General features: G+C 38.5%; 3 protein-coding genes across 3 annotated transcripts in view; 1 reads left to right on the forward strand and 2 right to left on the reverse strand.

Annotated features, from left to right (window-relative positions):
• Window positions 1–845: 845 nt before the first annotated feature.
• On the reverse strand, window positions 846–11658 carry LOC116042743 (ADP-ribosylation factor-binding protein GGA2-like). The gene is made up of 16 exons (XM_031289081.2): window positions 11383–11658; window positions 10136–10220; window positions 9547–9622; window positions 8842–8940; window positions 8528–8651; window positions 7706–7806; window positions 6892–6972; window positions 6654–6791; window positions 5756–5960; window positions 5446–5628; window positions 5291–5358; window positions 5084–5199; window positions 4025–4185; window positions 3720–3889; window positions 2671–2781; window positions 846–2079 (listed from the first exon to the last, which is right to left on the reverse strand). The coding sequence occupies exons 1-16, from the start codon at window positions 11423–11425 to the stop codon at window positions 1969–1971; spliced, it is 1872 nt and encodes a 623-aa protein (XP_031144941.1). The 5' UTR covers window positions 11426–11658; the 3' UTR covers window positions 846–1968.
• A 236-nt stretch (window positions 11659–11894) lies between these two features.
• On the reverse strand, window positions 11895–20199 carry ears2 (glutamyl-tRNA synthetase 2, mitochondrial). Its single transcript, XM_031289079.2, has 10 exons — window positions 19829–20199; window positions 17875–18030; window positions 17533–17722; window positions 17238–17388; window positions 16648–16969; window positions 16337–16445; window positions 14966–15119; window positions 14337–14467; window positions 14115–14250; window positions 11895–12468 (listed from the first exon to the last, which is right to left on the reverse strand). The coding sequence occupies exons 1-10, from the start codon at window positions 19971–19973 to the stop codon at window positions 12373–12375; spliced, it is 1590 nt and encodes a 529-aa protein (XP_031144939.2). The 5' UTR covers window positions 19974–20199; the 3' UTR covers window positions 11895–12372.
• Window positions 20200–22040: 1841 nt separating this feature from the next.
• Window positions 22041–26963, forward strand: part of LOC116042697 — a 96635-nt gene continuing 91712 nt past the window's right edge. The window contains exons 1-4 of the mRNA XM_036000861.1: window positions 22041–22100; window positions 25421–25518; window positions 26392–26410; window positions 26590–26626. Coding sequence (XP_035856754.1) covers window positions 25467–25518; window positions 26392–26410; window positions 26590–26626 — 108 coding nt within the window. The 5' untranslated portion in view covers window positions 22041–22100; window positions 25421–25466. The remainder of the gene's footprint in view (window positions 22101–25420; window positions 25519–26391; window positions 26411–26589; window positions 26627–26963) is intronic.

A 26963-nucleotide genomic window follows, 5' to 3' on the forward strand; every position in this document is an offset into this window, starting at 1 on the left:
TCATCTGACGAACTTTTGTAAATCTGACAGTAATACATGATTAAGCAGGTTCAGTGGCACTGAAGGTGTTGATCTGGGCTCAACAGTTTAAAGCTTCACAGTATATCAGGTAACAGATCTTATTACATTAACAGTGACTTAGAAAGAGTAAACAGTAATCAGTCTCCAATCTTCTGTGGCTAAGAGAGCTAAACACACTGAAACTTCAGAAAACAGATTAAGAAATGATCTTCACTTTGACAAAACAGAAATCATATTAAGAAAACACAAGCAAATTAATGTTAATATGCTTATGCTTTCTTTCTGGTTGCATTATACTCCGTTGGTCAAATAACCTGTATGAGGGGAAGTGAGGGCTTTTATTGTGAAAAGAAAATGTTATTCAACAATATGGTCTATATCCTTCGTGTTCCACTTCCGGGATTGCTCCGGTGCTGCAGAAAATTCCGCCAGATGCATGTATCTTCCATTTCCCTCTGCTTTCTTTGTGTTAGTATTTGAAATTCGGTGGATTAATGAGGACTATTGTTGACTGCTCCTCAGATCTCTGCAGGGTAAATTGAGACAGCTAGCTAGACTATCTGTCCAATCTGAGTTTTCTAGTCTATTTCTAATCTCTATTTTCTATTTATCAGCGGCTCTGTACGGAGTTTTGCACCGCCCATGACGATTCTGATTGGTTTAAAGAAATGCCAATAAACCAGAGCACGTTTTCCTCCCCAAATGCTATGTGGAGTAGCAAGACCCTCCTTCAGTGCGCTTTGGAGGAGGGTCTGTCAAAGGAAAACTATCAACAAGATAACCTTTTAAAGTTATTCGACAACGGCCATATGTTCACAACATGCTTTATGCCAGCAACAACTATCCTGGTTTTTTTTTTTTTTTTTACAATAAGAGCCCCCCACTTCCTCCCAATGCATGCTAACAAGTAAACTCACAGGGCGTTTTTTGGCCAACTGAATATAATGCAACACAGTTTTCGAACATTACTGAGAAGTCGATGAGTCCTGAGAAAATTTACGTTGACAATTAAGTGCTGAAATTGCAGCATTTGTGTGTTTGTTTTATTTCTGTATTTGTTGGTCATTTCTTTGTGCCACATGTGGTCAGGTTAGGAAAAGTGTTGCTTGATTAGCTTATGCTTAATACAGTATATTGGCTGAATTGTTTTTTTTCTAAATGCTGCCTATGTTTTGTCTCAGTGAAGATCTTTCCTTCATTTGCTTGTGTTTTAAGTTAGTTCTTAAAAACATACCTTGCATAAAATGCCACGTCAAAACTATAGTATCATTATGTTTTTAATGAACGTTGCAGTCAAGTACAGAAAATTACCTGAAAATACAAAGGTTTCTAACACTTTCATTCCTTAAGACAACCTAATTTCTTAAAATAAATACATTTTAAAACCCATCTTCCTATATTAAGGCACTTTTGGTATTTTGAATGTCACAAATGCACAAAATCAAATAAATACCAATTGCCATGTCCAGACATGTAACCAGCTACGTGTCAGCATATATGGGTATTGTGATGAACTGTATTATCAAACTGCGCTTTAACAACAGGCAGGAGGCCGCAGTCGCAGAAACAGCAGAATATTAAAAAACCTGAATCAGGTACAATCGGGGATGTACCGAACCCACCTGAACTGTTAACACTTTCATGAGTGAAATAGAGTTTACTCACCTTTTTTAGAGTAATATAAATCTTTCTGAGATTGTTTCATCATTATTGTATCACAGTTGCTGCGATGTTATAAAACAGGAATGGGAAACTCAAAATCTTCTATTTCTGAAAATACAGACTTTTTGATATTGATGTTTCCTTGTTTACCTCATGAGGCCTTGTCACAAGTTTACCACCTTTTTGTTGAGTTTTTCCTTTCTCACTAGGTTTTATTTTACTCTCTCTATATCTTAGGTCCAGAGTTTGTTTTTGTTTTTTATTCCAAGTTTCAGAAGTTTTTTTTTAGTGGCAGATCAAAGCAGTCCAGTCAGGAAAGTTGTCAATCTCTCCGGTCTGGTTCAGCTTTTGGTCTCCATGTGTCAGTGTCAACTTGTAGCGTAGACGCACCTTTCGCTAAAGAAAAGAAAGAAACGTGTCAGATGTACCAAGATGGAGAAAGCAAATGAATGAATAATGGAAATGCAAATGAATACTTCAGTGCTCTGGGCAATTTATCAATGACTCTGGTTTTACCCCGGTAATTCATCTCAACTGTCTTTTTAATTTATGCAAAGGTTGACATCCACTAACTCACTGTTAACTTTATTTTGGACAGTATTTAATAAGCTGTTTATCTGCATCTTTCATTGGAATTTTCTTGTCTATATAACATTTCCGTTACATTTTAATACCCAATAATCAGGAATTATTGGAATCAAAACGCCATAAAACTCTATTACAAGTCAAAGATCGGAGTACTTTTCCCACCACTGATACGAAGCAGCAGAGTAAAATAACACTGCAACACACTAAATCAAAATGAAATAATAATTATAAACTCAAACACACCGAAATGTAATGATTATTATTATATTTATATTATTATCATTATATATAGAACTACTAAGGTTCTTCAGTTTGATGTACTATATGTAATGGGTGGTTGGGAATTTAAAATGTGTTCGTGGCTGATCAATGTAAATCAACAGCGCTCCTCAAACTCACCTTGTGAGGATTAACCAATAGGAGGACCTGGGAGACGGCGGGCGGAGGCAGGAGAGGGTTGTAAGGAGGTAGGTGTGTCACTGAGGCAGGCTGAAGTTTGACCAACATGGTCTGCAGGAGAGGTAAAAAAACTGAAAATTAACTCATTAATGGAAAGTAGGTCGGCACAGATCAAATTGCTGAATGATGAAAGGGAATGGGCATAAAATGTCAAAACATAGTGTGTATGTTTTATTGTAATATATTGTCTGACAAATCTGAAGTGGCTCCAGGAGGGGGCGCCAGTAACACAATGAACTCGTTCACATACTCTGTATAAAGGAACGTCGACCCATCTGAGCAACTGCTTGAAACACTGATGTCTACGTGATAAACTTTAACACAGAGACACTTCCGGAGGGGAGCTGTTTAGAGCCAAACGTTGTACTTGCACGTGAAAACTGATATTGTGATTCTGATACATGTTAAATTGCTTGTTTTGTCCGACCAACAGCTCAAAACCCAAAAGGTATTGAATTCATAAGGATATAAAATGCAGAAAAGCAGCACATTATCACATTTAAGAAGCAGGAACCAGAAGATGTTTGACTTTTTTGGTTGTTCAACTTAAACATTAATCAGTGGCCCAAGATGGTGCTGCAGATGGCTGCCTTGGTCAGTTGGTGCAATTAGTGTTTTTCTGTAGTATTTCACGTTTTTGTACATTTCTATTTATCATTCTTGACTTCTGCAGTATTTTTTTTCATTATGCAAATTCCTTGTATATGGAAACCTATATGGCAATAAACCTGTTTCTGATAAATCACCAACATTTCAAACATGTTAATCACACATCACAGAGTGCAGTACGAGTTTAGGTTTCCATCCATGTCTCTTATTTTGACAAGGCTTTGAATTGGGAACATCAGTGTACATGTGTACACTTGTGTTTAAATCTACACTCAAAATCTCTCCCACTGCCTGGTTTAATTGATACTCATTCACACTTAAAACATTTTTTTTTATTTTGATACGAGCTTTTTGAATATATCTTTGGATTTTTTTTTTACCTTTGGAACAGCAGCTTGAAACAGGAAGTCTTTCACATCGAGGGCAGATGTGTTCACTGTGGAGATGACGACCACAGCGACACCTGGATAACCCGGCGGGGAGTCTTTGGCAAAATGGAGGGATACGCGGACGCCGCCCTGATCGTACAAAGTGATCGGCTCAAGATCACCTACCAAGAACACGCAAACAACAGACATTTAGACAGGATATCCAGTGGATGGATTATAAACACATAACAGAGGAATGACTAAAACAGTACTAGGAAAACCAAAGATAACCCAGCTGTTTCTCCATACAAACATACCGGGTTTGATGGTTTCCATTGGAACAAAGATGTTTTTCAGGAGTTGTGGGGTAAACGAGCTCTCCTCTAATTTCACTGGAGATCCCGACACTTCAGTGAGTTGTTTCTGCGACTGGGACGTTGATCCTGACTCTGTAAACTGTTGATGGTAAGGAAACGACCTGATAGAAAGAAATGGTCATCAAACAGTCATTTCTAGAAGTAATAAGGACAAAAAATGAAGCCAACGAACATCTCCACACAGTGATACTTCAAAATTATTTTACAAAATATATTGTATATCTTGCAAAAATGTCTTTTGCATGTTCCCAGAATGCCACAACACATCCTGGACTAGAGCTCCACTAACTTGATAAAAAAATAAATATGTACAGTATATTCTTTTAACATTAAAGGTCCACTATGAGTTCCTGCATGGTTTCAGCGCAATTTCATTGTTGTCTCAAATTGTAGGCATCTCTCCTTGATCTGCTAGCTGCCTGCCCCCTGAACACACTGTGAAAAAGCCCGGTCTCTGGAGACAACACAGGGGTCATAAACGTCAAACAAACACTAGAGGCACACATATATCGGAGTATCTACAATAAACATTACGATCTAAGATAACAGTCCATGTCAATATAAGTACTTTTTGAACAGTAAACATAATTTCAAATTAAATAAAAAATAACTATCAATATAAACACAAAACAAAACTAAATGAAAAGTGAATTGTGGGTATTATTTATGAATAAAAGGTAGCAATTTTGTTTTGTTACAGTTCACGGCTCTGCAAAAAACAAAATTGTACATCTGCTAACACACATCAGCAGGAGTTCTTCTCCTTTCACATTTATTTATGTCAAGGATTTATGTTATGTTAAATGTTGTATGTGTAAGCATTTACACCCAGAGGATGATCACTATCTATCATCATTAGAAATAGTGATTATTCCCCGGCATATTATAACCGATATAAAAACCCTTTTTAAACCAGTGGTTTATGTTATTACTAAATATATACATGCACCACATCCAAAGCATTGTCTACAGTGGTTTCTTTCTTTTCTCCATCCTTACCAGATGTTAGTCCCATTTGATGTAGCACTGCTCCCTCCACATCCACGGGCTCTCAACACAACACCTCTGCCTCCATTCTGCTCAGCATTCTTCTTTGTCTGAACCTCTCCATTAAGCTGACAGAAAGGATACACTGTGTTAAAATATTGATTAAAAAATGTAAATAAAAATCCCATTCAAATCTTTAACATTACATCCGAGCCTCACCTGCAGCAGTTCTTCATAATAGGACCTTGAAGTCTCTTGAGTCTGTTTTGAGACCAGATTATCTAACTCTGCATCACAGGAAACAACATCATCACATTATGACTCATCACTCTCAGAAAGAACAAACTAGAAATAGGCACACATGCAGGGCCTACCTAGTTCATTTAAGTCCTGTTCAGCCACTGAGTGGAAGGTACTTTCCAGAAGAGAGGAAAACATGGGTGAAAAGGATTCAAAGGATGGTGGAGAATCAGCATTTTTCCTGCGCGTCTGTGGAGAGTCCAGTGCCGACAGGTCGATGAGGTGGTAGCTTTTAATCTCTCTGGGACTCTCTGGAGCTGGAGGAACAAGAAGAAACAGGATCAAATACAAGCAGAACAGAGTAGAGCCAAACACAAAGTCAAGGTGTTTTCCACAGGGGCTACTTTAAGGAAAAAAAAAGGTTACAAAAAAAATGAGGCCTACCATTATTTTTATTCTCCTCGCTTCTACTTCTTTCCCTTCCCCCGTTACACTCTCTCTTCCCCACTCGGTCTTTGTAGGCGTTTACTACAAGCGTAAGCTCGTCGTTAGCCGCCAGGATCTGTGTCAGAGCTACGTCGTCGTCCATCGTGTCGCTGGCCAGGCGGAACAAGCTGGGCCTCAGCCGATCACAGCGCTCATACAGGGCCTGCAGCAGGAAAGAGGGAAAGACCAAATTTTGAGTTACACTATATTTTTTATTAAACATGTAGGTTACATATGACTGCATTTACTATATGTAAATGTGAAGCAGGTCCTAACTGCACTTTTTGACCTGAAAGTCAACAAATTGGTGTTTGCTGATAAATTAGCCAGTAGAGGCAATAGATGGACAACAATCCCAGGACTTCCACTGGCCTGGCCTTCGTCAGCCCTGAACTAGTCTCGCATTGCCAGACCTATCGCCACAGCGCTGCGGAGGAGGGTCTGGCTAGTCCACACAACATTCTGGGATAAGGGAAAAACATGCACTGGTTTATTGGCATTTCTTTAAACCAATCACAATCGTCTCGGGAGGCGCTAAGCGCCAAACGCAGCAACTGTGTCTCTGCAAAATAGCCTCGGGAAGGAACTTGTTTTGGGGGAACATTTGCACATAGGGAGGTGAGCTTTGGAATTAAAATGGCTGTTGTGTGTGTGTGATGAGAATTTTACTCAAAATAAATATAAATATAATTTGATTGTCGGTTCTAGCTCGGAGGATGTTTCCCGAATCGACCGGAGTTTTGAATGACATCCGGTGGAACCTCCAGCGGCACCGGAACAACCCCATGTATGAAACATTGTTGATATAGACTAGCCCAGAAAAGGTCCTTGATTGTTTTTATAATGTCAAACATACCTTTATGTCATCACTGGGCTGTAACGAGTTTCCAGTGATGGTGTGCTGGCGCAGTAGCTCTCTGAGCTGTTTGGTGCTGCTCTCTACTTCCTCCAGAGTAGATTTGCGCTTTGAAACTTTCTCTGCCTTCTCCTGCTCCTAAAAACAAAAAAAACAAACAAATTAATATCAAACTCATACAATTACAAATGCATGCATTGAAAACATGACCACCACCACCACCACCACCACTGCTCACCTCTTTGATGGTGCTTTTAATGAGTCTGTTGGCAGCTTCCAGGTCTTCAGGGCGAGCACTTTTTAATAATCTGGCTAAAAGCTGATGATACAGAAATGCATCTTTAGCGGGATGAAATATGTTACGTTATACTTTATTGTCCCCTTAGGGAAATTTGCTTTGGACTCCAACTGCACACATAAATAATGCCTTAAAAAGGTACACTATGAGTTCCTGCATGGTTTCAGCGCGATTTCATTTTTGTCTCAAATCGTAGGCATCTCTCCTTGATCCGCTAGCTGCCTGCCCCCTGAATACACTGTGAAAAAGCCCGGTCTCGGGAGACAACACAGGGGTCGTAAACGTCAAACAAACACTAGAGGCACAGGCTGTGCACCAAAATACAACAAACCACTCCAGCCAATCACAGACAAGATGGTTGGGGGAGGGGGTGGGGGTTAGTGACAGTTAGTCAGTTAGTCATGACAGTTACAGAAACATGGAGGGAGGGGCGAGCTTGCTCTGTTGAAATTTACTTGGAACGTCAACAGAAGTGACCGTGCAGGAACGCATTGTGCACCTTTAACTGTTATACACAAAACAATACAGCACCAGTAGCATTTACAACAAGAAATTGCACATAAAGTAGGCCTATTGCACACATGCTGTGGTAAAAACATATTCTAGTAACACATATTTCCCACACCCCCCAGTAAAACCCCATGAAACTATTGCCTCAAGCAGTATTGTTTAAATGTTATATAGCAGATATTAATCACACACACACACACACACACACACACACACACACACACACACACACACACACACACACCTTGGCCTTGTCCTCCTGGTCAAAAACAGATTCTGTGGTTCTTTGCGTTGGAGGTGGCATTATAACGGTGTCTGGTAGTATGGGATCTTTTTTCACAATACCTAAATTAACAAAAAGAAAGGGAAGGGGACAAATTACAATATATAATCACACTTTTATATTAGGGGTGTCACTATTTTAAAATCGAAAAATGTATCGTAATGAGCATTTTGATTTTTAAAACAAAAGCAGGATCAGTGAATCCACCAGTTTTTTTCTGTCTCCATCCACGCTTACCTGCGCACGTCAGACAAAACTAACAACAGACACAGCTTAGCTTACCGGCTGGTAGCATGGAGCTAAAGACACAGGGTAACATTAGATTAGCGGAAACCTGCAGATTGACTTTCCCAGACACCATGACCACTGCCGGTCGGAGATGACGGAGAAACAACAGCACTGGAAAACCCTCCTACTTCTCTGAAAACACTGGTGTGGCAACATTTTCCCTTCCCAGAGTGAGTTATGTAAATAAACAACCAAAGGAAAGCATGTGGGCTCCCACGGGACTACATGGTGCATTCATGTGTACCTCGTTAAACTATGGTGGTATTCAACTGCACTTGTAAACTCTGAGAAACTCTGCAAACTGTTGTTGCAAAGTACCCTTCTTTCATTTATTGGCTCTTATTGTGGCATTGCCATTACTATTGGAAAAAAAGTTTAGTGACTGAATCGTGACACCCCTATTTTATATATCTGTAAACTCCTAATATATTGTGAATAATTAAAGTGTTGCTCAGGCGTGTCTCAAGACTTTAAGAGTGTATGCTGCATCCAGACCTTGTTTCTTGAGCATGCAGTAAGCTTCCTGAATCTTAGGTTCTTCTTTAAGCCAAAGAGTCCAGCCGTAGAGGACCTCCGTCACTCGGTCCTTAACTTTCTGTGGAGTCCACGCGCCAAAGTACTGCTCAGAAAAGATCAACCAGGTCAGTCATATCAGTGTCAATCCTCAGACACTCCTAGATTTGATTTGCCAATTTAGTTAGAAAAGACACAACTCGTTACATTTGAGTTAAGATTTTATAATGACAGCAATAAAACGGGATTGGTACATGCAAAAATAGGGAACTAAGGACACCGGTCTCTATGATTACCTTTGGTGTTAAAAGTTTGATGAGCTCATTGAGAAAGCGAAACTTGGCCACCTCGCTGTGGAAACTCTTTCCACAGTTGTTCATACATGCCTCGAGAACCTGGAAAGCACCAAGTCAGTATAAATGAATATCAACAATGAATGAATGTTCAACAAGTGAAAATGAAAGAAAAAAGTATTTTGTTCTTCCAAAACACAAAAGAGAGAGAGAACAGATTTGTCACTGCATGTTTTGTGGTTAACCACCTTTAAATGTCACGCTATGAGGCACGTGAACCTTCTAGAAGATTCCCTTAAATACCCTATCATCTTTTTAAGTGTTTTATTCACACCAGTGGTCCCCTTGTGCCCGTGCCCCTCGCAGTGCCCATCCAAAAATTTAGACTTCTGTTTTTTTTAATGAATGGTCTGTACCGTTATCATGCTATGATAAATGCGGAGTATAACGCATGAGAAAAGGCATTGAATATAAAATATAAACGGGCACACACCAAGATAGGGAGATATTGCTTCTTCTCACAACTGACTTGTTAAAAGGAAGAAAAAAATAACTTATAACTTATAACTTAATAACTAAAATTAGAAAATAAGTTGCTTGTTGCTTCTGTGAACTTCACAAATGAATATGATTTCACAGCAGATAAAAAATAAACTGTGCATCATCTTTGTATTATATGTAGAGATGAAAAACCCTAACAATACTTACAGTGAGAGCCTGCAGAGCCTGTTTCTCTTGTGGCGACTGGATTTTATGGGCAAGAAGGCGAATGGCTACCTGTGGGCTGAAAGCAGAAAATTAAGATTTAAGTCACATTAAAATGCCTGAGTAGACCGCGAGCAAAGGACATGTTATGCCAACATTTAAAGAAGTACTATTCACACACACATTGCCATGCTCGAGTAAAGCTGACAGAAATGGATGAAAACAACACTTTTACGTTCCCATCCATACTCGCTTTGAATTTACATTACATTTAGACATTAAAACACTCGTTAATACTGAAAAGAAGAAAAGGGTCAAAAGGGAAAGGGGGCTGCAGAGTTCTTCCTCCGTCTTGCAAGATAGTAAAGCTGAGAAGCTCTGACCACAACATGGATGTGAAGCAACTCTCTCTCTGAAACACCACAATTGCGTTAAAATAACTTCTAGAAGCATGCAGCCTCCCCTAAAAACTTCAGCTCAGGTTTAAAGCCTGAGGATCTGACTGAGACCCCATGCAGGGTTGTGTGCAGGCACATAAAGTAGATTTAAAAATAAAAGGAAACATTTTGATGAGGTGCTCTGTTTAGTTTACCCATCAGTCTCTTGGTTGACAAGCTGGTAGAAGCTCTGGATGCAGTCCCATCTGTCCTCCTGATTGTTTGGGTCTGTGGCCTGGTCTGAAACAAGTACACCAGAGAAACGCGTTAAACATCCGAAAAATATTTTCATAATGTGCCACAATTAGATCAAATACATGCAAGAAACTAAACAACTTAATGAAGTGGAAATAAAAGATAGACCCACACATAACAGGTAAACACTTCCTATGTTGTACTGAGTATACTTGTAAGATGTGAAGTATTTTGAGTAATTGATTAATCAAGAAAATGTGGGAAATGCCTATCCTAACATGTTTTGTTCAGCCAATGGTCCAAAACACCAGAAATGTTTGCATGTTTGCTTAATTAACGACTTAAATGAAAATTGTTGTTGATTCATGTTCTGTCAATCTCCTAATTGATTAATCAACTAATCACTTTAGCAATGAAGCAGTATACTTTTAGATGTTGCACTGAACATGATAAACTCATTTAATACTGTTTTGGGGTAAACAAATACATGCATTTCGGTGTGCCACTTTGAAAACAAGCATTTTGACATAATTTACAGAGGCAAAGAGCCTGATGGTTTTTCATCCTTCCAACAACTATGAAACCTGAATTTTCTGAAGGGAAATTTGGATATGAGGCTTTCACAAGGAAGTCAATAACTGTAGCACTGGTAGTTTAAACTAAACACCAATATTCATAATACTTTTCATGTTTAGGTACATTTTGCTGCTTGTTTACTTTTCAGAACATGTTCAAATGCAGGTCTTTAACTTAACAGTGTATTTGCATCGTAATATTGCCACTTTAACATCTGAAAACTTTATCCAGCAACTAAAGAAAATATACAAAATGATTTGCCACGGTGCGCGTGCACAGCTGGAGAGCAGACACAACACACCGCTCGCCAGGCACGCGCACAGCCTGATTAACTTCCTGTTCCAACCAAGTGATACTTTCTGCACAATACCAAACATGTTTCATTAAAGTTAAAACAAGTTGACACATTCAGAAATTAAACGCAAATATAACGTATTATTACTGTAGTGAAGTCCAACTGACGGTACGAGCCGACCGTTAATGTGACGTTAGCAAACAACGCAGCGCCAGTTATAGCTCAGATCTACGGTTCATGTGATGAGATACCTACCTAGCTCCGTTAGCGTTATGTCGGATCTAAAAGTATGCAGCTAAAACAACACAACGCACGTTTCTATCTCCGTTTACTTACTAAGCCACGAGTCTAGAGTTGCCTGCCTGTCACTGGTCGCCATTGCCGTCGGTCTCCTGCAGGTCCAGAGATGTTTAATCGCTGATTTTGTGTCTTTCCTGGGGAAGCGCTGAGTTGTCAAACTGCTGTCTGTGGCACTGTCTCTGTGGCGGCATGTGACACTCACGCCCAGTCAGTCACACTCCTGACACACCAGCCAAATTATACTACACACCCCCTCCCCTCACTCCATATATCAGCACTACACTAGATAACAGTGGTGGAAAGTAACTAAGTGCATTTACTCAAGTCATGTACGTGCAATGTTGTAGGTACTTTTACTTTCCTTAAGTATTTCAATTTTATGCTACTTTCTACTTTTACTCTACTACATTTATCTGACAGCTGGAGATAGTTTACAGATTGAGAATTTACAAAAAAACCGAGATTAATTTATAATCAATTTGTGGGGTGATTTTGTGGAATGGGTAAGAAATCAAACAAAGTAAAAAATAGCAGACAAAAATAATAATACTTTTTGGTAATTTGTTTACATGCTGTCTTTGACAAGAAACAATCTTAAAGATACAAATTTAACTACAGTGAATTTCTTCTCTAAACCAGTAATAACTACTTATTCTGAATGTACAACACATCTGTCTGTTGTAGTTCGTTAAAAAATTTTTCAGGAGAAAGCACATTTGCATAAAAAAATACCGTGGTACTTCCCATCCTTGGCTGCGTGTGTCACCTGGTTATGAAAGTCTCACAAAACTAAATAAAACAGACCACGTGAGAAAATTCATTTTCATTATTTTATAAAATATTTATAATAATTCAAGTATTATTCAAGATAACGTATATCAGTGAGTTGCAGTTCATTTTAAATGTGTCCCAGTTAACTTTGGCAGAATCACTGGGTGGTTGCACGTAACTCTCAACATACAGGCCATGTCTTTAACAGCAGCACATCTTCATCAGGTGTCTGTGAGGTTACAGGCTGTCCAGTCTTTAGCTAGTCTCTGAAAGCAGCAGAAGTTTTTGGAATCGATGGCTGATCTCTGCGGGCCCCAAAGACACCATCATCTCAGCTACACTGGGCCCTTGCTGCAGATTCAGAGGAGAACAATGTATCAGGGGTCAGTGGAGTAATGCAATCACATCACACAGTATGAAGACAGACAGTAACCTCTGGGGAACGCAATCATAATCTACTTCCTCTTTCCATATTCCCTCTAAATATCTGCAGGGCTACTGTGGTCAGTGAGTCACTGTAGGATAGCTGAAGCTTAAGTCATTACTATCATCTTAAATGTGCTATTTTAAAGCTTTGCTTAGTCATGCCATGGACAGAAAAAAGGGACTCATGCAACTGTTACAGTCCAGCAATGATTACAGAGTCTTTTTTTGATTATTACAGCCAAAATGATTGGATTTGCTGAGGTTGTGTTTGAAAAAACAATTGCAGAAATGAAAATGGTAAATAAGCTATAAAAAATGATTTAAGGATGTTATCAGTTCCTCTGAGAGTTAAAATGATCTTAAAATATTACAATGCAGGTGGTGTTCTTGACGGTAGACAAAACAATATACACTCACTGGCCAATTAATTAAGTACACTTGTTCAATCTATTGGGATCCAAAACAACAGCTCTGCTATAAATTCTGCCTTTACAAAGTTCAGTTTTGATTGAGGCTGTCAGAGAGGTATTAATCAAACTAAACATTTGTTGCAATTGAGGTTGTAGTTTGCAACAGTGTTGAGCTGGGCTGCCTTATATTGAGAGGTGGTTATGTTTTGGCGACGCCATTTACATACATGAGAGGGGCAGAATATTACACTAGACACTCCAGTTCAACACCACCGCCGACTACGACCTCAATAATAAAAATAAAGTAAAAATACTTTTCTGACATTGTCGACAAAAACTGAAAAGTTATAAGCTTTGCAAAAGTAGAATTCACGACAGAGCTGTTGTATTGGATTGCATCACCTGTAGAGGTGTACCTAATAAAGTGGCAGGTTAGTGTATATGCAAACATAAGGCTCAGGAAAACAAACGTCTTTTATTTATTTTTTGTGTGATTTGATTTGGGTCCTTACAGTAGTTCTGGATTGAAGTGTCCATCTATCTAATGCTGGAAAAGTATGAGTGACTAATTTCACATTTTTTAGGCATAACTCCCTATTCCGGCACAGATTCTGCACTCAAGCTTGTTTGTAGTCTTCAGCAACAGACAGTGACTCAAGTGACATCACTTGGTCAATCATTAGATTTGGTGCGGCTCCGTCTGAAGCCACAAAAAGTTCTACACAACTTTTTTTTTCTCCACATATACTGGAGTTCCCCTTAAAATAAAAACCTGGGAAAGAAAAAAGGCAAAAGTGCTATTTTATGTTTGAGTGAGGCCATTGCTAGGACCATCTAAAATATTCACAAAAGCTCAGATGCCAACAGCATTTGTCAGACGTAGCAGGTTTACACATCATACATTTGTTTATTTTGAAAGTTATCAAAGCATGTAGAAAAAGGCCTTTTGAGTGTTTTTTACCAGGAAATGTTGAAGGCAAATGGCTCAGTCGGTTGCACATAGCTGGTGATGTGTGAGGAATGACTCAACGCACTGGGTTAAAGTTAGTTTGAAGTTAAGTTCAACAGTTACTACCTCTGCTAAACCAATTACAGACAGAACACACTAAATGATATGTATTACTATCAGTAAATACAATGAACCAGTATGTCTTCAGGTACCTGCAGACCACTGAGAGCCAGACGTAGCAGCTTCATCACTTCTCTGTGTTTGGTGGCTTTAGTTTGCTTAGCAAGAGTTTTCAGATCTTTACTGAGTGGATCCACAGCCAGCTCCTCACCTCGCTCAGCTATTAATCTGCAATGCACAGACAAAAATGTTCATATTCCTCTATTGTAAGGAATAGTGAAACATGCAGTTGGGGAGTTATCAATACGACATACTTGAGCACTAATGAAGCAATGTGCTGGGCCTCTGCAGTGAGTGCTGCCACCTGATGGCTGGAGACAGAAGGACGAACCCACAGGTAAGAATAAGCAGGACTCACAAGCTCCGTAAGGGAGGATATGTGACCCTGTAGAGAGGGGAAGAGAATAGTTTCAGTATTGCTGGAGAGACACAGGAGCAGTATTGAGAAATAAAGACTAGAAGCCACAGGCTCTGCAACAGACTTTGCTCAACTTTTCAGTTTAGGCTCACAATGCTTACAGTTACCAAATAAGATAAGATAAAATAGACTTTATTAATCCCACACTGGGGAAATTCCTGTGCTACAGCAGCTCAAAAGAAAAAAATGTACACACATCAGAGTAACACAAATACACATTAAGTAGACATAGGAGAAAGAATATACATAAAGTATAAGAAATAGAAAAAATAGAATTAGTTATAATAATAGTAATAAAACAAACATTTATACAATAAACACCCTTATATAAACATACAGTATATAAACACAGATAATACATGCCAACAAACTTTAAGCATCTAAACATTTAGCATGTTGAAAATACGAACAAACACATGGTAACATGGTATGAATACATGTTCGTAAGTATGCTGGTATGGTTACCTTACGAAGATGTAGCACCCGCCTGATATAATCCTCATGTAGTACTTCTTCTTCCTGGATCTCTGCTGTACAGGCCTGCTGGATCTGGGCCTGAAGATCTTTTATAAGCAAATGACACTGCTCCTCATCTTCAATACGGTGTTGCAGGTGAATTCTGCCACAACCAGAGAGATTACTGATATATCAACTATGAAGAAAAGATTATGGGGGGGAAAAAAAGAATAGCCATGGTAGCAGCCCTATGAAGGCTGTACATTCCATACCAGAATAAACCATTGTAAGAAGGAGGAAAAAAAGAAGAGACAACATTGCTGTTTTAGTTTTGTGCCACAATCAAGTAAGAAATGTAAAGTTTGGCCCAAGAGTGGAAGCAGAGGAAGGCCATAATGATACTGAAGGGTTTATCGTCTGTACAAAAGGATAAACACTGTAATTTCCCCTTGCAGAATTAATAAAGTATACATTATTACATTATTATTATTATTTAAAGGAAACATCTTGGGAAATTCACTTATTTGCAGAGTTAGATAAGAAAATTGATACCAGTCTTCTATTTGTTTGGCAAATATAAAGCTACAGCCAGCAGCCGATTAATTCTAACTACTAATTCTAACTTTATTTCAGACTCACAAAAGGGTCCATAGCAAAAAGGAGAAGAACGAAAATTCGTGGTTTTGGGGGGTTATGTGCTGGTCTGGAGTATTTCTTGGCAGGCGCAATAACTTCCTGAAGTCTGTTGGTGACAACCTCAAGAGGATTACAAGACTCCAGGAAGTCACTCTGCTGGCCAAAAAAAAAAAAAAAAAAAAAAGGTTCACCACATACAGTAACCCCCTGTACATCCAAAATGTGTTGTTTTTACAAGATTTACTGATTAAACAAACAACACGTAACATGTTAGTTAGAGAGCTCTAAAAGCTGCTGGTAGGCAGATGTTGTCCCTTTTGGACAGAGCCAAGCTAGACTGTAGCATCATATTTACCTCATATCTAACTTTCAGCAAGAAAGTGAATAATCCTATTTCCCAAAATGTCAAACTGTTCCTTTAAGTTCAATGTAGAGCTGAGATTTATGGGAAATGTCCAGGGGATCAATAATCATTACAACTCATCCTATGAGAAGAATGTCTATATTTAATGGGGATTCATTGAACATAACTGTCATGACATTTCACTGCTGGCCCAACAGACTGACAGACACCACCATACCCCCAGAGCAACACAGCTAGGTTGGCTGAAAAGTCCAATTTATCCTTTCAAAGCCACTGAAATGCTCAGAAATAGGGGAGCAGTGTGTCCTGTTATTATGAGAAGCATGGCGATATAGAACAAGAGAGACAAAGAGACAAAGACACGGACAGCTCGGACTTACCTGTTGAACTCTGGTAGTTTTTCCAGGTCTAACAGAGCAGAATGTGTTGTGATCTTTGAGGGATTAAACTCAGAGATCAGTTCATCTATCCTCCGCCCAATTCGATTGGCTGTAAAGCAACACAAGTAATCTAGAAGCATGTAATCATTACATGAATTCTTTCTGATCAACAGCACATGATTTTAAAGTTTTTTTTCTTATTTGCGAAATCAGTTTCCAGATGTAATTTTAAATGCAATTAATGCATGCAATTAAATGCAGTTCCTCATTTTTATCTTTCTTCCCTCTCTAATAACGCCCCCATTACTTACTGTTGAATCCAGACCCACAGTTGGTTGTGATATCCAGCAGAGCCTCCGGTAGGACTCCGTCTCTCTTGTAGCTCTGAATGAATATATCCCCCTGCCTCTTGGACAGTTTACTGCCATCTTTGTTCATCAGGAGCGGCAGATGTCCGAAGGTGGGCGGCTGCCATCCGAGAGCACGGTACATGAGGAGATGTTTGGAGGTGGAGATGAGCCACTCAGACCCCCGCAGCACATGGCTGATCATCATGTAATGATCATCTACTATGTTAGCAAGGTGATAGGTGGGAAAACCATCCGCTTTTATCACTACAGGGTCCCCCTCAACCTAAAAAAAAAAAAAAAAAAAAAAAAAAAGAGGACAGAGGGTATGAAATTAAAATGCAAAAGTTACTCTGTCAATTCCCACAGATTTTGAGTGAATCAAATTCAAATCAAATGTAGTACATTTAAAGCAGAAATGCATAAAAACAACCTTTGGCTCGCTGAGAATTGGGAGAATTGATGGTCTTCACAACTAAAACTATGTGTGACTCTATCATCATCATCATCTACATCACTTAGTGTAAACCCCACTGATGCGCCAGCAATCTGACCTGGGCCACCTCGTGATGATTCCATCCAAAGATCAGATCCTGAAAAGGCTCGACACCTGCTTCCAGACGAAACCTGATCACATGTGGCACTCCCTGAGCCAGTTTCTCCTGGACCTGCTCGGCCCGAAGGTGACGACACCTGTTATCATACCTGGGCGAAAGAGAGAGAAGGACAGCCTGTGTCTTGAATCCACCAAAAACATCAACCTGAAGTCTGGTTGTATGTCAGCTAAGTCTGTGAGGACGTGATTAGGGGAAACTGTAAATCGTGTGTGCATTCATGTTATCTTGTCACCTCGGTGTCTGTCCGGTCCTTAAGGCCTCTTTTTTGAGCAAGCTGAGTCTCTGAGAGCTGCAGAAACAGTAGTAGGCATGATTACTCTCGAGAAGCTCCTGGGCTGTCTGATTGTAGAGGTCCAGTCTCTGAGACTGCAAGTATGGACCCACCGAGCCCCCTCGACGAGGACTCTCATCTGGGGGTACACCTGGGGGTGAAAGTGCACACAGGTACAATTCCAATAATGTACGTAAATGGGGACATAAGATTTTATTCAGTAACTTTGTGCTGTCAAGATTGATCCATGAACCAAATAACCGTGATGGATTACATGACTTTAACATGAACAGTGTATCCTACCAGCCCACTCCAGCATGTCTTCTATGGACTCTGCAGCTCCTGATACCAGCCTGCTCTGATCAGTGTCCTCCAGTCGCAGGACGAACGAGCCTCCATACTTCTTGGCAAAGATGTAATTGTAGAGAGCAGTTCGGAGGCCTCCAAGGTGTAAGAATCCTGCAGCACAGAATAATATATCGTTCGAACATCAGACTGACGAAAAAATCTAAAGACAGAGTTTCTTACAGAGGTGTTGAAATGAATCAAATAATTGATGCATCGAATCGTGGACATGGACGATGCTGCAGCGATAATCGACAGGCTCATAATCGATTATTTCTGTTTACAATTTAATGTAGGCCTAACAACATTTCTGTTTACATATTCTGTTATGTTTTGCACATTCAGGAAGTGCCATGTGCTCAGTGCTGCAGTTTTATGTATCCAATTTATTTAGTATTAGAGCACTGCAGAATGTTTTGTTTTTGAAGCTTGAAAATCTATGAATTAAATATCCTACATGGCTTTAATAGAAAAATGTATTTGACGCATCGTGATGCATCGAGATATCAAATCGAATTGAATCACTGACATGATAATCGTAATCGAATCGAATCGGGAGATCAGTGAAGATTCATACCTCTAGTTTCTTAGATGCAGGACAGAGAATATCAATAAAGAAAAACACTTTAACATGAACTGAAAAGGCCCCTTTTCACAGCAGACATATTGACTTGTCACCTTAGGAAAAGCAACAGGTGTTACTAATATCATTAATGATGGCTCTGTAGTATTTGAGTACCACAGTAATTCATGACTGTGTGACAGTGAGCCAGCATGAACAATATCAGGACCCTGAAACTGAAGCAGCTAAATGGAATATATAAAGTCCATGTTGTACACAAGGCGTTTGAAACAAAGGTGTGAAATTAAATTAAATCTGAAGAAATCTGCTGCAATAAAAGTTTTTTTTTTTTTTTTTTTTTAAATGGACATGGACTGGTGTGTGCTATAGAGCACAAACTTGAGCAAGCAGGGAGGGACACAGCAATTTGACTGGAAGTTGGCTGAGCAAACTCAAGCTTTATAACTGTCAACCAAAGACAGACTTTAGACAGGGGACTGCGCTTCAAAAGAAAGTTGGCAACAAATGAATTCAGCATGTAGGTAATGGTCAATTGGTCTAATCTTGTTTGAAATATGACTTAGTAAAATATAAACTGGATCACTGTGTGCTGCACTGTGTCAGAGAAGCTCCCAAACCTATATTTTCAAACATAAACCTATAATTATTCGTCAGAAAATAACAAAAAAATTAAAAAGTGTGTTTGATTTGTTGATCTCAGATGGAAAAATGGTGCTGTGTTAATAAAGGAGACTGCAGGGGATATATAACAGAAGTAATATATCAGCCTAAAAATCTGAACTGAAAATAAACACACAGCGCCACAAAGTGGACAAACACAGAAGTTTATTACATCTAACGTTACCGGTTTGATAATAAACATAGTAAATGCAGTTACAGTTATTGTACATAGATTTCTGGCTGAATGCTGAAATATACTGTTCCTAAATCCTGTGTAACGTTACAGTGGCTAGACTTAGACATAATCTAAAATCCCCTTCGGGATGAATAAAGTAAGTAAGTAAGTAAGTTAAGTAAGTAAGTCAAGTAAGTAAGTCAAGTAAGTAAGTAAGTAAGTAAGTCAAGTAAGTAAGTAAGTCAAGTAAGTAAGTAAGTAAGTAAGTATCTATCTATCTATCTATCTAATCATCGTGTGTGTGTGTGTGTGTGTGTGTGTGTGTGTGTGTGTGTGTGTTTTATTGATGTCTGAAGGAAAATCGTGCTGTTGTAAACAGAGGACACTGCAAAGGGAATATAGAACGTTAGACAGAGTCCACTGCTGCTAGCTTTACCTCTAGATAACCTTACAGGACATTTTAACACTATAGGCATTTAGGTTGAGGACCTTACCTGTCGGACTGGGTGCAAACCTGACCCTCACGTCACCCTGAACTGTGGAGCAGCATCTTGTAACGGCAGGGTTCAGCAGGAGTTTAACCCGTCTGTTTCTGACCGCTGTCAGACACTGAAAACATCTCTGAGTCAACGGCATCATATTAAGTTTTACATTCGCTTAGCTAGCTAACGTTAGTTAGCTCGGTAACTTAACATTAGCAGTCTAGCTTCGTAAATGTCTACGACAGTTACTGAAAGTGCATTTTCGAAAAACGACAGCAAGACAATTACAAAAAACGTTAAAAGGTGTCCCTCACATTATTTTACAGTCTATAGTTTGAAAGCGTTTCGTTGGGTCAATCCATACTTCAGTCAATTTTGTTCTTCCTCGAAACAGTACCGGAAGACGACTTGGGCATCTTCAAAAAGCATACTGCCACCCAGCGGAGGCGAGTTTTTTTCCACTACTTGGTACAATTTAGGTAGGCTACAGCCTATGCTGCTTTATACTTCTACTCCACTACATCTAAGGGTACAATAACAAATACTCATTCTGCAACCATTAGGGTATGTCTTTGGAAAAAGGAGAATCAATAATGACCGATCCTGCAGAGTGTTAGCCGATAACGAAATGAAACGAGCAACCAGAGTAGTGATTCAATTCAATTCAATTTTATTTATAGTATCAAATCATAACAAGAGTTATCTCGAGACACTTTACAGATAGAGTAGGTATAGACCACACTCTGTAGTTTAAGAAGCCCCAACTATTACAGTGGTTGCCTCAAGAGCAAGCATTAGCAGTAGCTATTGCGACAGTGGCAAGGAAAAACTCCCTTTTTTGTTAGGAAGAAACCTCGGACAGACCCAGACTCTTGGTAGGCGGTGTCTGACGGCACCGGTTGGGGGTGTGGTGAATGGTGGCAATAGTAGTCATAATAAAGATAGTGAACAGTGACCACAATGGTAGTCGTAGTAATAGTGGTAGTAATAATGGTACTAGTAGTAGTACAACAAATCAAGGGGACGAATGGTTATGCTTTTTTGGAGATTTAATTGAAGAAGTGAAGCAGATGACGTTTGGCAGTGAGTAAAGGATGAAGAGGAAACCTAAAGGAGCATAGAGACATGCTGAAAAAGACTGGCAACTAAAGAGCAAAACTGGTGAACAGATTGACATGCCACAGAAGACTCAGGCTAAGTAAAACATAATCTGACAATAGGTGGCAGGAGACACCACTTTAAGTAGTCTAATACTTACAGTTAGTTTTTTGACTCTGGAGCAATGACAAGTAGCCAGGAAATAATCATGGGGATACAGAGTGGAGGCAGAGGGAACTGCCATATGATGCAGAGACCTGAGGAGCCACTGAGGAAAACACTGCAACTGCAAAAATATGCTTATGCATGAACATGCTTAACCAAGTCATGGTCAACCTAAAGAGTTATTGTTCTATAGCCTAAACATTACCGTTCTGCTGAGATTTTATTGTTAGGCTTCATTTATTGAAATGGTCGATTTACTGTCAAATGGTAGTATCATCACATTCCCCCCCATTATTTTGTTTCGTTAGATAAGTATTTCTTGTATTTCTGCTCTTTCGACACAAAAAACAAAGATTTTTGGTATACAACTAGATAGTACTGTTAACTTTTTTTCTAGCATCAATCTGTAAATACACCATTTGACACTTAAGTGCAGCTTAAAAAAAGATTAAACACATAAGTTGGTGTACATTTGTTCAATATTCTTTCAAATACAATATATCTGCTGTAAGAATCTAACACAATCTGAATGTTTTATAATAAAGTTGGTCTCTGACTAAAGTTCCCGGTGTTCTTTTCACATTTTACTTTACAGTAAGAATGTTAACCTTTAAACTGAATGAATCACTATATAATACTGATTCCAGTTGTATAGCATACCATACCTCTTTTGACCAACAAACCAGTTTAACTTGATTTCTTTGTGTGTGCATGATATTGCATGTTAATTGTCATGAATCAACTTTGACATGCTAACGCGTGTGTCTTAAGCTCTGTCTGTGTGTGTGTGTGTGTGTGTGTGTGTGTGTGTGTGTGTGTGTGTGTGTGTGTGTGTGTGTGTGTGTGTGTGTGTGTGTGTGTGTGTGTGTGTACTGTATATAAAAAACAGTTCTCAGAGTAGCTTGTGTCTAGAATCTGATGTTTACAGTTCACATTTTACCACACAGTTTTCCGGTGCACCTGAGAGTTAAACACAGGCACTTTACAGCACCTGAAGGACTCCAGCTACAGACAAGATTTGGTAAGAGCTTTGGCTTTGATTTCATGTCATTATGTCATTTTATTTCCTTGCCTGTCTGTCTGTCTGTCTGTCGCTGCAACTTAAAGGATCCCATTATCAATCTTATCTCTGTGTGTACTTAACACTGTAATAAGTGAAACATTGGATTAATCAAAACTGAAGTAATCATTCACAATTTTACATTTACCTAATGTTCAGAAACCATTCAGTTCAAATTAATTTTCTGCATTTCATGCAAACTCTTTTCTTAATTTGGTGTAAATCAATATTTTAAACTGGCTTAAATAAAAAAAATGCTTTTTAACTGACGATCTAAATTAACAGTTTTCTTCAATCTGAAATATGTATTCTTTGCAAGTAATATTAAAGGCTTCACAATTGGCATAATCTAACAATTTTAAATTCTCTCTCTCTCTCTCTCTCTCTCTCTCTCTCTCTATATATATATATATATAAAATGTTTTTTTTAAATGAGTCAGACCAAATGTTCTTTTAAATATTTTAAAGCTGTATGAAAAGCACTGTTTTAAAGATTACAGACATTAACTTTTTTTTGGCAAGACAAATACATTTGTGTGTAAAATAAGACACTGTAAATTCTGTTAAGACAGTTCAAGTACATGTATTGTTTGCACAATGACCATAAAAACCGATAAGCTCATTGAAACATGAGTTCAACATGAAATTTAAAACATGTTCAGTCCTCTTCAAAAAGGACCTACCAACAATAATTTAAATAGGTCTCGAGTAAAATCTGTTCAGACAGTTTAAGTACATATATTGTTTGCAATGACAATTAAAACCAATAGGCTGACTGAAACATCCGTTGCAACATCGCCACATCCAGTGAACAACAAACAACTACTGAACTATTACATATGAAAGATGTAGTGGAGACTGGGGTGAAGGAATTTCTCATGTGAGATGAAATGGGAGTGCTGCTAGAATTTTTTTGTTCCAAGAACGTTCTGAGAATGTTGTCACGCAATGTTCTCGTAATGTTTTTAGTGAGAAGTTTTCTTTTCGTTCCCAGAATGTTTGTGGTTTTTTTTAAAGGTAACTGTTAGAAACAAAATTCCTGGGCAACTGATCACTGTGGTCACTAGGATGACTTTTATAATGTACCTAACTATTGGATTAACACAAGAAAAAGGTTGATATTCAAAAGTCTTTCAACAGAATTACTTTAATTAATTTATTTACATTAGGCTATATTTGTGTGTGTGTGTGAAAATATTAAACATGGTAACCTCTGCAAAAAATGTCAGTTACTCTAATATCAGCATACTGCGGCAAGTGAAGCTAAATAACTGATGAATTTAAATGGATTATATTAAACAATGTTACAAATTAAACAATACAACTCTGACGCATGTAAACAAACATAAAAATGTAAATCACACCTGTGCCTATATCAATATTGTACAGAGTAGTCCGCTAAAAATGTGTACAAGCTGGAAAGAGCATGGTCATATTTCACACTGAAAACAAAGTGAAGTCCCTGTGGCCAGCAGATATGGGGGTTTCCTTCAGTGGTCAAGAGGTGATCTTCAAGACTGTGGCAAGACTGACAAACAAAGAAAAACGTCTCCGTATAAGCCTTTAGTGTAATGTTACGTCCTAGGGGTATCAGGACATAAACATAAAACCAGATGGAATTGGTATTAGAAAGGAAATTTATTCCAGAATCAGGTAAATGACAAACAGTGCTCAAACAAAAAGGACAAGTGGGCCGATGGGTGCTGCGGAAAACAAAAACAGAATATAACAAAAGGAGATCTTCAAAAGGGAAGACTATTTCTAAATCTAAATGAAAACGAAAGATTAAACAAAACACCTCTCTAACTTAAATACTCGGTTAAACACAAAACAGTACTCACAGCACCCCTGAACCTAGTGTGACTAAAACAACACAAATTGACTACGTGCAGAAAGGATATCAGTTTTTAGATCTTACTCCTAGGCCCACATCCTCACACTCTCAAACAGTTTCTCTACAAAGTCTGGTCTGGCAGCTGCCCTCAGCTGCAAACAATTAGGCTCTTTAAGCTGGAGGCAGAGTTGATTGACTCCTCTCGATTGGCCAGTCAGGTGGTGGCCTGCCGCACCAATCAGCAGCTCCCTTCTCCAGGCACTGGGCGGGGCTTTCCTGGTCCATCCAATCAGCAGCACGGGATGGCACAGCCTGCTTTGCATCTCATATCATTCTCCATTATACTACACACATGAGGGTGTTGCCGGCAGCCGTAACATGTAAATACAGCGTGGAACACAATATTTGAAATAGAACTATATTGTCTTGACAAATCTTGTGAAATTTCACCAAATGATCTGTTGCCTCTCCCACTCTGATCTTCTATGGCCGCTTCCTTCCAGCTGGTTGTGGAGTGAAAAGATGCACAAAAGGGAAAAGAGAAGTCACGTTGCTGTCCCATTCTGCAGCCAGTGTAAAAAACACAATTTAGGCTTGCTGTTATTTTAACCAGGATTGTAGGAAAATGTATCAGGCTTTACCTGTGTTACTTCCGTTACGGTCCTTTGCCGTGCAGTCTACTGACATGAAATATGTTCCTTGCTTTTGAACCAAAAACTTTTTCTTCTGACATAATTTGTCAAAAAAACAGACACTGCTTTTAGATACTATTGACAGATCAATAGAAAATCCGCCATATTATAATACCATAAGGGTAATAGTGTGGCAATGAATACTGTAACAAGGTATATTGTTTGTTCTTGTAACATTTTACAGAATATATTTTTAGAGCAGGATCATGCCCTTGTTGTCTTTACTTTCATTGATGGATGTGAATGGTGTAGAGTTTCAGCATTCTTTCCACTTTGTACTGCTAAGTTAAAGATTACTATGCTATTGAGCACAGACTATCTGACAGCCACTCCCTGATTCCTGTCTGCAACCCAACCCACCAAGCTGAATTTCCACTAGTCCATTTCTGTTAAACACATAAAGCGATGACAGCAACTGGACAACAATGTTCTGGCTAAAAATATGTCAAATATAGGCCTACTTATATATGATTTATTAAGCTTTGACAATTTCAAAGTAGCAAAAAGTGGGCTGCCTCTTTGGTACTGATTATATAACATTATTTAACGCTTGAATGCTGTTCTCATACTAAGATGATATCATGTTTTTGGTTTTTGCTATATCTTTGAGTTTACCTTAAAATAAATAGAACTCTGTGATTTCTAATTTGCAATAAACATTTATAATTCAGACTTCTGATCCAGCGTTTGGTCTTTTGGTGCTTGTTGGTGTAGTGGCCCACTGTGTTACCGGCTTTGTCTGATTCCCTCCCCAGGGAATTTCACTACAAAGCCGTCTCATCCCATGAGACTTGTCACATCATGAGATCATGCAGCCGATTCCTACTGGTTTACCTACTGGGGAGCTGCTTAGGTAAGAGATTTATTATCTTTTCTCTAATCAAGAAAGTTTCAGGTTACCAACAAAGGACAAATCAACAACAAAGCTGGTGATATTATACACCAACAATGAATTGATGCTACTAATGCAGGGAAACTAAACTTGCTTTGCCCGGTGGCCACTTTTGCACAATGACAGGACAACAGGGGGGCAGTTAATAAACAAACATTAAAATATTTACCAGATAAAATTAATGAAAAAAAGGCTTTTCATCTTTCTCTGAAATCTTTACTTTCGAATAACTGACATAAACTAAATTACCTTGGCACAAGGATTGACCCTGGGCGTATGTGGCAAATAAATTATAGATTTTATAGATTTTTAATAACTGCAGTTGCATTTTAGTTGTAAATACTTTGGTTACATTTGAAAGAGTTTATACAACAAGATGAATTGATGATCTCAGATACAGCATTTTTTTTTTACCATAAATACTCACTAAAGTACCAAATGTATACTAATCTGCATCTGAGATTAGTCCAACAAATGCACTTTTCCAGATTGAGTTATGTTTGCTAAAAAACTACAGTGTCCAGCTGTTTTGTGAAATTATTTTGTCTTTTTTTAAAGTAAAACTACGGTATATATTTAGTTCTTGATCTGATATGTGGGCAAATACAGACATCCGAATACTTTCAGTGCAGACAAAGTTGAATTTACTAGCTTAGAAATATTTGTTAATTTACATGTACAGTTTTGGAGTCTCTTTTACGATTCACCATTTTTAAATTTTAGATTTATACATTTTCTTAATTAATTAAAATGTCCTAAATGTGTCCAAATCTAGCTTCAGTCCTTTAAATTCTAGTGTCAGCTCTAACAATGAACTTTGTCTTCTCCCAGCAGGGGCAGCAAGTGCACAAAGGTAAGATCAGAAAATTTAAATAACTCAAGAAGACAAACTGCATTTTATTACTAAGCCAGTGGAGCATAACATGTTCTTTTTCACTTGTAAAGAGTTCTCACTGTTCTAGTTGTAATGAACTATGTCATCTCTTGTCTTTAAACTCTGGCCTTGTGTTCTTCACTCATGGAAATCTACAGCAATGCAACCTGCACTACTGTCGAAACATGTGGTCAGGTGAGTGAAGCTGTCTCATGCTGTACTTATACAATACATTTTTACCTAATTGTACACAAAACTTTTTTTCTGATTATATTGATACATTTGAATTCATGATCATAACCAAATCCCTCTCAAAGCTGCAGGTACAATCGTCACATTCTGATTTAATCTGTTCTTTGAAAACTATTTCTCAGATTGTTTTCTAAACTACAAATGATAAGAAAATTGAACAAGTTAAAAGTAGCGGGGTGAGTCAATGTGGATATGGTACTGTCTCAGGATTCTTGGAATGACGTGAATATACAAAACCACCCAAACCACATTCCAACAGGATCAAAACAGGTTTTCCTGT

The sequence above is a fragment of the Sander lucioperca genome, chromosome 4 (genome assembly GCF_008315115.2).
Source record: "Sander lucioperca isolate FBNREF2018 chromosome 4, SLUC_FBN_1.2, whole genome shotgun sequence".
In the NCBI taxonomy this organism is placed as follows: domain Eukaryota; kingdom Metazoa; phylum Chordata; class Actinopteri; order Perciformes; family Percidae; genus Sander; species Sander lucioperca.